The 10,667-nt window shown below is 42.1% G+C and overlaps 1 protein-coding gene across 2 annotated transcripts; it reads left to right on the forward strand.

Annotated features, from left to right (window-relative positions):
- Positions 1–8,183: 8,183 nt before the first annotated feature.
- Positions 8,184–9,960, forward strand: LOC147422133 (uncharacterized). Of its 2 annotated transcripts, none has more exons than XM_086503670.1 (3): positions 8,184–8,780; positions 8,968–9,253; positions 9,326–9,464. In XM_086503670.1, exons 1-2 carry the CDS (start codon positions 8,643–8,645, stop codon positions 9,250–9,252), a joined length of 423 nt encoding a protein of 140 aa, XP_086359796.1. In that variant the 5' UTR covers positions 8,184–8,642; the 3' UTR covers position 9,253; positions 9,326–9,464. The 2 variants fall into 2 exon arrangements, with proteins under 2 accessions (XP_086359796.1, XP_086359795.1); XM_086503669.1 differs by having other exon boundaries at positions 8,220–8,780; positions 8,968–9,126; positions 9,326–9,960.
- The last annotated feature ends 707 nt before the right edge of the window (positions 9,961–10,667 follow it).

Below are 10,667 nucleotides of genomic sequence, written 5' to 3' on the forward strand. Positions count from 1 at the left end.
TTGTGACCTTCATCGTCCAATTGTCCTTTAAGCTTCCATTCATTTCCGTTAGCAGTTTTGACAGAAACTGTACCTTTGTCGACAATCTCACAAGCTTCATCATCTCCCAAGTATACATACCCAAAATTACCTTTGGTGTAGTCTTGGAAATGTTGCTTGTGCGGTGTCGCATGGAATGAAGCCCCGGAATCTACTATCCAGGAATTAGACACATTGTCTAATGAGAGAATTAGAGCATCTTGCTCTACTTTACCTGCCACATTGGCCTCCGATGTTGGCTTGTTGTCTTGAGACTCTGTCTCCTTCTTCTTCTTGGACCAGCAATCCTTCTTGACGTGGCCCTTCTTGCCGCAGTTCCAACATTCAAGAACTGACTTTGTGCGTGACTTGCTCCGCCTTGAGCGATCACGACCCTTTTGGTTTTTGAACCTCTCCTTAAGCCTTCCTCTTGTTTCCACTGATAGTGCAGCACTTGATGATTCTCCTGTGCTTCTCCTTCGCATTTCCTCGCTTAGGAGAACACCCACAACATCATCAAACTTAAGATTATTTGTGCCAGAGATAGAATTACTTACAGCCATCACAAGGCTTTCCCAACTATCCGGTAGAGATGATAGTATAAGGAGAGCTCGCACTTCGTCATCGAAATTGATTTTCACTGATCGAAGTTGACTTATGTTTGTGTTAAAGTCATTTAGGTGTTCTGCAACTGAACCATTCTCTGCCATCTTTAGATTGAACAAGCGCTTCATAAGAAATACCTTATTGGATGCCGATGGTTTCTCATAGAAGTCGTCAAGTGACTTCATCAAGTCCTCCGTGGTCTTCATCTCCGAAACATTGAAGGCCACCGATCACCAATTGTTAGAAAATAAGACGTAGCTAAATAGATTTTTGAGTAGATTACTTAATGGAGAGAGATAGATTTCACACACAAGAGATTATAGAGTAGAGAGAGAGAGAAAGTACACACGATATACGTGGTTCACCCAATGTGGGCTACGTCCACGGGAAAGCAGTCACTCAATGGCTTTAGCACTTCAAAAGAAGAAGTATTTTACAAAGGGATTATACCCTTAATGGAGCTCCCGCCTTGCTTCACTCTCACCACCTCACACTCACCTTGTTGCATCAACTTCACACTATGAAATGTGTGTAGAAATGGCCTCCTTTTATAGGCCAAAAGGGCTGCCCTCTCTTATGAGAGACAGCCATGTGTAGCCGCCCTTGTGCGAATAAGTCCAAATGGGACCCTTCAATCCGCCCATGTGTGGCCGCCCTTGAGAAGACAAGTCCGCTTTTGAATTCGGGCACCGGCCACCGGCCATTGACTTCCGACCACCGGCCATCGGCCATTGACTACCGACCACTGGCCAACCGACCGGTTGTTTTCCGACCACTTTTCGGCCGCCGTCCGGCCATAATATTCCGGCGAAAAAGAATATTCCGACGAAAAAAAAAGTCTCGGGAGCCTCCGTCCCCGAGGCCTTTAAAGTTGCCCCTGATTCTTGTCCGTGAAAATTTTGGTTTCCGGTGAGTGAGTTTCCTTCACGCACGATGGCTTCTCCTCATAATGGGGGCCTTACAAATGTGCGCTTTTACCACAGAAAATTACAAGGGTAAATCAGGCTCCATACTTAACATTTGTTAGCATGAGGGGTTGTTTGCTATGAGCACATGCTCCCTCATAAATTATCTTTTTTATATATTTATTTGAAGCAAGTCTTCAATCTCGCAGATATTGCATAGAAGTTTTCCAAGTTTGGGATATGCTATTAGCATACGAACTTTAGGAAACTTGGCACCATGTCTATCTGATTTTCTCTTGGAGGTTGGTATGACCCAAGCCACGATGGCATGTAGGATACATCTGATAGCTCTAAATTTTTCAGCATACAAGGCTATGAGCCAGCTTCAAGCAAAGACCACCTCTCTCAGAGAGGAAACACGCTTAGTACATTTAAAGTTATACTTTTTTTCTGTAATTTAACTTTTCATTTGCAAAATATTTCTCTACATTGCAAAGCAAAGTGCTTTTCTAGCCTTCATGCAAAGCAAGGCTTCTATTCTGCACCAAGGTACTATCCATTGAATTCAAATCAAGGATAATGGCACACATATTTGACACTAAGTGGGTATAAACTCACAATTTAAGTTTGGCAATGAGGCATTGTGATGTATCCATGCCTCTGTAATCGTGCAAGGCACACATAGCAATAGCTCACAAGGTTGAGACTATCACTGAATCCAAGGGCTTACAAAATCTATTTTTTTGATATGCATGCATGGCATGCGAATAAGATGGCTATACGTCCACTCCATCATTGTTTGCACTTCCGCAATAACATTAGCTACTCTGTCCAAGAAGAATTGAGGATGATAGATAGGCTTTCGATCGTTGTATATGTATACAACGGAGAGCACTTTACATCATTGGCTCTATGCACAAAGGTGCAACCAATCGAAATGATGGTTTTTATGGGTACTAAGTAGGCATGGCGTAGCTATTTCTACCATATACACTTAGGATCACCGGGGCATTTTTTCCCTCTTTAGGAGGTTTCCCCCCCCTTTCATTGTATATCTGTCCATCATTCTATGGCTATCTATCTTTCTATTGCACACTAAGTAAAACTCTCTGTTGTGTGCCTTGAGCTTCCTTCATCTTATCCAAGTTGTGTGTATTTTCTTGCAACCCTAATTCCAATAATTGGTATTAGAGCACGTTGCATCCTCCTGGGTTTAGTCGCCAGCAGCTCTAGCACACGCTTGCTCACTTTCTTCAATTTCTGTGAGCTTTGGTGAGCATTTGTAGGTCAACAATAATTTTGGGCAAGCTCGAAGAGCTGAGTTTGCTCAAATTTTTTATTCGAGCTCATTTCGGCCTCCGTTTCCACTACAGGAAGTACTGCACAGGCTATTTCGTCATTTTGTGCAAAATTTCTATCAGTGTTGTTTTCTTCATAATAGGTCCCTTACGGTCTTCTACAGTTTGTGCTATATAGCACGTGTTGTTCTCGCTTAGTTTCTCCTCTTTTCGGGCATTTTTCACATCAGGTGCAACATTTACCATGGCTGACAACAACACATATGTGTTCAAGATGTTTGTTGCTGAGGATAGATTGGATGGGGACAATTACCCTATGTGGGCTTATATGATGCAACATGTTCTTGTGTCAAAGCGCATTTGGAACATTGTGTAGGGCATTGATGTACCTCCTTGTTCTGAGGATGTAGGCAATGTTGAGGATGTTGCAGGTCTTGTTGCGAGGATTGTTGTTGATAGAGTTGTTTTGCCTACAACTGAGCAAGCTCGTTGGGATGTAAAGGATGCGTAGGCTCATGCATTGATTGCGTTGTCTATGAAGCACACCATTACTCCTCACATTTGTTCAGCAAAACCTGCAAAACAGGCTTGGGATATTCTGGCTGGTCTTTATGCAAGCCGCAATAAGGCAAAAATTGCATTGCTACGTAAAGAGCTAGAGTCGAAGATTATGCATGAGGAAGATGATATGGACACTTTTCATGTTGGTGTCAAGGATATCAATGAAAAACTTATTTCTATAGGTGAAGTCATTTCAGACAGTTCCCTTGTGTAGAGAAAGGGTGGTATCAGCAATGCAAGGGTGGTAACAGCAATGTAGCCACTTCTTATGGTTCTTCTGCGAGTGGAAAATCACATGTTCCTAATGCTTCTGCTGGCAACAACTCATCTAGAAATTCTGGTGATAAGGGCAAAAAGAAGATGCGTTGCCATTACTATGAAGCTAATGATCAAGCCGTGTCCTAAGTTGAAGGCCAAAGAGGCTAAGGAGAAAGAGGGTGGTTCCACTGTAAATGCTGGTTCCACAACAAATGTAGCTATTGTTGAGTCTTCTGTGAAAGGAGACTATGATGTTGATGTTGATGCAAAATGGGCTTTTAGTGCAAAGTGTACCTATAATCCTATTTTCCATGATACATGCATGTCAGTTGCTGCAAATTCACATGTGTGGTATTTTGACAGTGGTGCTACAAAGCACATTACCTCACATCGTGATTTATTCACCTCTCTTGAGTCTGTCCCTCATGGGAATTCAGTTACTTGTGCCAACAATGCCTCTTATCCGGTTCAAAGAGTTGGAAAGATTGTGCTTACTGCTGCAAATGGCAGTTCTTTCACACTTATTGATGCACTTTATGTACCTGGGATCAAGAAGAATCTTTTGTCTATATCTGCACTTGCTAGACTTGGTCTTGTAGTCAAATTTATGGATGACAAATGTACATTACATGATCTCAGTTTTGCTGATGAGATTGTTGCATCTGGCATTTTATATCGTGGGCTGTATAAACTCACTTTGTATGACAAGTGTGGGAAAACTTTTGAGATGGAGTTGTGGATTCAAAGGCTATTTCAGATACAAAACTTTGGCATGCACGTTTTGGTCATCTGAATTTTGCTAGTTTGTTGCGTTTGCAAAAATCTAATATGGTTACTTCTTTGCTGCCTCTTGAAGCACCTGTCAAACATGTTTGTGAAGGTTGTATTCTGGGTAAGATGCAACGTTCGAAGTTTCTAAAGGATGGTTCTGTTAGGGCCACATGGTTGCAGCTTGTGCATAGTGATGTTTGTGGGCCCATGCAAACTCCGTCCTTGGGCAATTACCTTTACTTGTGACTTTCATTGATGATTACTCCAAGAATGGATGGGTATTTCCTCTTAAAGCAAAGTCCAAAAGTTTTATGTGCTTCAAAAAATTTCTCGCTATAGCTTAAAATGTCTCAAAATGTACTATGGGCACCACCCTTCATTCCGATCGAGGGTGAAAGTATATTTCTCATGAATTTCATGCCATTCTGGCTAGTCGTGGGATAAAACACCAATGTACAATGCCTTATACGCCTCAGTAAAATGGGGTTGGTCTGAGGAAAAACATGTCACTTACGAAAATGGCATGATGTATGGTCAAAAGTCAAGCTTTGCCGCATTCGTTTTGGCTTGAGGCCATCATGTGTGCCACTAATATACTTAACAGGTGTTCTACAAAAGCTTTGTAATCCACTACTCCATATGAAGCATGGCATGATAGAAAGCCTTCTATTGAGCACATACGTGTTTTTGGTTGTTTGGCATATGCTTTTGTGCCACAAACACAACGCAAAAAATTGGATGATAAGGCTGTCAAATGTATTTTTGTTGGTTATAGTGTTGAAAGAAAATGTTAGTAGCAAGCTAACGCGAATGCCATTTTTCGGAGCTCTCATTGTAAAAACACTTATTATTTTGATAAATCGGTAATATTGTAACTCTTATTTTTCGGATAAACTTTGTAATTGATGAGCCGGGGCTACAAGCTTCAAGATTGTATCAACCTGTCATTACCCATCTTTAGTTAAAGCTCCCAAATTATTAGTTTTGACCACCAAAAACCTTGGCCAAGGTATAAAAGCGAATTTTTGTAAGTTATTTTCAAGCTAATGGCACTCACTTCTCTCCTTCTCGTGCTTCCTACTCCCTCTCCGATTGTCACATTGCAGTCGCGTTTGTTGCATTACAACCGCAGGTAAGAGCTCTATGCATTGGCGTAAGCAGTTCACAGTATTTTGTAGCTTTTGCCGTCGCCAAACCGCGGCCTAATTTCATCATAAGTAGGAATTTACACTTCAAAATAAAAAACTAAGCATAGGTGGGGTATTGGGGCATCATTGCTAAGCATTTAGATGCATTCTGGGTCGAAACGACTAGGTCAAAAATCCACTGTTGTTGATAATCGCGATTTTTACACTTGATCTAAAGTGGGATTTGAGACCATAAGCATGTGTGCTTAAGTCTTATAAACTTGTCCTAGAAGTTTTGTTACTTTTGTTGTCGTTTAATGCTGTAGAGCGGATGTGCGCCACCTGCAATTTTGGGTTTTGTCTTGTCAAAAGGAAAGTTAACTCCTATTGCCTGGTCACTCAAGCAATTTTGATTGGTTTTACCCAATTTTTGAACCTTTTTGATTAGTGGAAGGTGGATTTGGCAAGTATAGAGTCTCAGGATCTTCATACTATGTCCTGGCTGTAAAATTATGACAGGTGGCAGCAACCACGATAACTGCCACTGGGATCTAATTTGAACATGATCACTTTCTGCTAATTTCTTACCTCTGGGGCTTCCCAATGACACCCTGTATGACTCAAAATGATCAATTTTTGGTCTCTGTCCAAAGTTTCAAGTCAGACTTGGTCACTTTCTACAAAATCTACTTTAGCTCACATTTGATGACTTAAATTTTACCCAAAATTTATAGATATGCTCTCCAAGAGTGTATGAAAGTGCACAAGTAAGAATTTCTCAAATCACATACTCTGTTTTCAAGGTATGCATATTTCTTTCCTTTTTAGTCATTTTTGTTATCAAAAGTCGCACTTTGGCTTGTTCAAGCAACACCAAAATGTAATGTTAACCTAACTACTATCCTACAACTAATTTAAATAATAAAACAACAAAATATAAAACAAAACAAAGTAAAAAGAAGTGATACCGGGGATAGATGATAGCGAAAGTTTTGAATCTTGCCTCTACTTATCACACCTATCTACCAAACACAATTTACAAAAGATTCAAAGCACTGACTCAATGCACAATGCACTAAGACCAACAACTAAGGTCGTCCTAACCTACAAGGAAACCAAAAGAGAACACATAGCTCTTCAGTCTACTTGAGAAATCAGCAAGCCTCACTGACTCTCCTACCTAAAGGCAAATGTAATGAACTGTAACACTTGGGTATTGGGTAAAGAAGAACCTCACCGCGACCTCCTCCGCTAGTGTAAGTCCGACGTAGATCCCCGGCAACGGCGTCAATGTTGATGGATCACCGTGATCGAACAATGCAGCTTAGCGAGAATCCAAACCAGCATAATATATGTCGATCCGGGGAAGTAGCCGACCCATGGAAACATCGAATGAAATTCCCAAACGACAAAGCATTGAGGAGAGAGGTGTCACCCTCAAGCAAGGAAGCAACTAAGTGTAAAATGCCTAAGTCTCCCGTGCGGTTTAACTAACACTCAAATGGTTGTATAGGGCTTGAGATTGGGAGTCTCTAAGCTATAGGCAATAGGTTTCTAACAACAAAACTTGTAAAAGTCACAGTCGGGTAGATGAGCAACCGTAATTGTTGCCACCTCTTAACTTCACCAAAAATGACGAATGAGGGGTCGTTTGACTCCTCTTAAGGCCTACTTACCTCTGTCCATGCTTAATTTCACTTAAAACACCATTAACAACACAAAGTGAGCAATTAAACACACTAGACGACTTATAACTAAAACCGCTCATTGCACGTGCACATACACTCAAACATAGCACATTGAATATGTACATAATTCCAAGAGCATGAGGAAGCAAGACATGAAGTTTCACTAACAATGGTTACCGTAGTGAACGCACAAGCGTAGGCGTACTCTTCACTACGTAAGCTCCAAAGTAAAAAATCGCTCTCTAATAATTACAAATTTTGGTTTATATACCTAAGGTGGAAGTGAGTGCCACCGCTTTGGGGGGGGAGGTCTGTGACCCCACCCGTAGATGCCCACAACATGGGCCAACGATCACAATAATATTGACGACCAACAACAAGCAAAAAAGGACAACTTCGAGCATCTACCTGTTACCACAGCTCTCCATCAAGGAAAGCATCCTTGCGAACTCGTCCTCACCAGGTCAGACAAAACTGTAGAGGCCCCCATGTGAGGCCAACCCTGCCCGCAACGCCTCCACACCCCCTCCGTCAGTTGGCTCCTTGCCCAACGCCCACCCCTTGAGCCTCCTTGCTCGTTAGTTGCCAGGCAAGCCGACACACCCAAGAAGGGGGTCGATCGTGCGATCCCGTTAGGGTAACAACTCACTTCATGAGTCACACTATGATTTGCTTGACCTTGCCAAGTGGTCTTTTTCGAGCGGTGCCTCAAGGTAAAAGCAAATTTGAAAATTCAAAATGGGGTGGTGACAACTTAAAGCAAAAGCAATTGCAGGAAAGCACGATGAAGGGATAGGTATACCGTATAGGCTCTCTCTCTCTCTCTCTCTCTCTCTCTCTCTCTCTCGCGCTCGCGTACACACACGAACACGCACACGCACCCCACCTCAATTCAAGTTTCAACGGGTGATATGAAGCCGGTAGGTGAAATTCTCTCTTTCTCTGTTGATGGGAGTGTTTGTGTGTATGTGTATCTTCTAGCTTTTTCCTCACGGTCCCTTTAGACCAAGGATTGATTTTGAGCGCGCCAGAGAGAGAGAGAGAGCGGTCATGTCTGTGTCTAGGGTTTCAAGAGAGCAAAAGGAACCAGCCCATTACGTCTTTTCGCTCCCTTTTTGCAATCCTCAACCGGCCATATTATTGTCCCGCATTTCAATGGCTTCTTCAAGTCGCCTTGCTGACGGTGTTTTTGCAAATTACACACATCATTTTCTCCTTTTGGGTCTACAACATCATATCATTTTGCTTGCACTTTCCTGTACTCTGGCCCTGCATCGGTTGAGTTGACATCGTGAGTTGGCCGATGTCGATGGCGTCTAATCCTCCTACCTTTACCTCTTCGAGCTCTCGAAATTATTCCCCTTGAGATCTATCCTCAGTTCTTCAGCGTTGTCGCACTCGTTGTGTCTTATGCAAACCCTCAGTATGAAAGAATCGTTCAAGCGGTTTCGCAAGCGCCATCTCTCCAATGATCCTATCATCACCTTGTTTTCATGTGGAAAGGCTATAACACACGAAGAGGTGGTGAAGCACGGTCCTATGAAGAAGGTAAGAAGAGGAATTAGATATATCTAACTGTTATTATATGTTGCCAATCTTTTTCTATGCAAGGCCTGAGAAGGACAGCTCTAATTGATTTGTAATTATATGCTACATGTGGGATTAGTAATCTGTTATGGTCACAGAAAAGCCCACAGAAGTTGGGGTCATTAAGCAAGCTTGGTGGCTATGGCAGGAGGAGGATGAGACTCAAATAAGTAATGAAGTAGAGTTGTCGCATCCAGGTTTGGAGATAAGCTCGGACAAGGAGTCTGTGTTGACACGACATGCAATGGAGCCGACCGAAGTCGATCATCCTATTCATTGTCCACATCCAGAACCTTGTATCATTCAGGTACAGCTAGAAAACTGCAATTGCTTTCCATGCACATGTATATGTCATGAGGAGGAGATCAAATATGAAAGGGGGATCCTTGCTGGGTTTTTATCTTTGGATTTTGCTGCATTCTCATCGGCTTAAGGTAATCTTGTTTCATTGTTTGATATTTGAATTTTCCGCATTGAGGCGGGCATTGAGGTTGTGCTATGTACAGGATGGGCGAGGTTTGAAAGAAAGGGCACCCAGCATAAAGAGAAGAGGCCAGCTGCCATTCTTAACGACAGGCGAAGTGCAGAGGCAGCGATGGAATCGGCGCAGCGCTCCGAGCGACTGTCAGATCTATCAAGCAGCAAGCGCACCGGAGCATTCGTTGATTGCTGCACTACCATGATGTGAAAGAGTCCATCATGGAGTACAGAAACTTGCAAAGAGGCAGAAGAAAAAGGTTAAAAAATTTTCTTAGTCTGAATGTGGATGAAGTTGGATACATTGTATAAATTTCGAAGCAGTGGGCGAGCCGGTGTGTGTTGCAGAGTTTGAAAGGGCTGTTCTTCTGCATCCCATCAATACACGTGTTCTCAAAAGGGGCTCTTTGTAATAGTGAATGTGGTGGTGCTCTGTGTGTATGAGTGTAGCTGCATAGAGTTCCTTCTATGTAGAAATTTTTGGTTTGAGTTTTGGTGGTTTTTCAAACCTTATGGCTGTGATTGGAGGCCCTCTCTTTCTTCCGCGTGCGAGAGAGAGAGAGAGAGAGAGAGAGAGAGAGAGAGAGAGAGAGCTCTCTTTGTAGACTTTTAGATGATCTCTTTGTAATACTAAGGCTTGATGATTGATGACTTCTCTCCCCCACTTCCTCTCTCAAGTGTGGTAGACTGGTGATTTTCCTTTAAAATGCTAGGTCTTGGGTTCAAGTCTCCTGTCATGATTTCTCTCCTTATGTAAATTAGTTTGCCTTGGACATTTCAATTTGGTTTTGAAGTCAATTTTATGGTCTCCCTACCTCACAAATCTCTCTCTCTCTCTCTCTCTCTCTCTCTCTCTCTCTCAATTTCAGTAAGACCAATGAAATTGGAACCAAGTTTTTTCATGAGAAAAAAAGATTTGGACTTTTTAAATCCGTCGACATTTGTGTCATAGTGAAAACATTAATCAATCAAGCAAGGTTGCCCACTTACCCTACTATTGTTTGCAATTGGTTCCCATCCCTTGGTCACTATGTTGTTGGTCTCTATGTTGGAGACAAGTGCTGTAGGAGGGAAAATTCAAGGGTTGGATCAAACAATCAAACAACTCTTGGCAAAGCTATTCATTGATGCCTCACTAATGTTCTTGAAATCTAGACTTGAGGTGATATGGAAAATTGTTGAGACATTTGCCATATTCTTTGGATATGAATGTAATGTGGAGAAATTAAGACCGATTTTTGAGATATTGTCTTAAAAGGAAAGGTTTTTCTTAACGAGTCCTAGTATGGTTGGGAACATCTCACAAACCAAGGTTTTATTGAGCCATGTGCAAAGTTGAGAACAAGATGCGGAGGTGGAAATATGTACTCG

Source organism: Adiantum capillus-veneris, chromosome 27 (assembly GCF_014529385.1).
Source record: "Adiantum capillus-veneris isolate H3 chromosome 27, ASM1452938v2, whole genome shotgun sequence".
Taxonomy (NCBI): Eukaryota; Viridiplantae; Streptophyta; class Polypodiopsida; order Polypodiales; family Pteridaceae; genus Adiantum; species Adiantum capillus-veneris.

What these genes read in the sequence shown, in the direction of transcription:
- LOC147422133 (XM_086503669.1), top strand. Translation starts at nt 8,643, where the DNA reads ATGCAAACCCTCAGTATGAAAGAATCGTTCAAGCGGTTTCGCAAGCGC. An exon ending in AGCACGGTCCTATGAAGAAG is followed by an intron (nt 8,781 to 8,967) that starts GTAAGAAGAGGA and finishes TGGCTATGGCAG; the next exon opens with GAGGAGGATGAGACTCAAAT. An exon ending in CAGAACCTTGTATCATTCAG is followed by an intron (nt 9,127 to 9,325) that starts GTACAGCTAGAA and finishes TGCTATGTACAG; the next exon opens with GATGGGCGAGGTTTGAAAGA.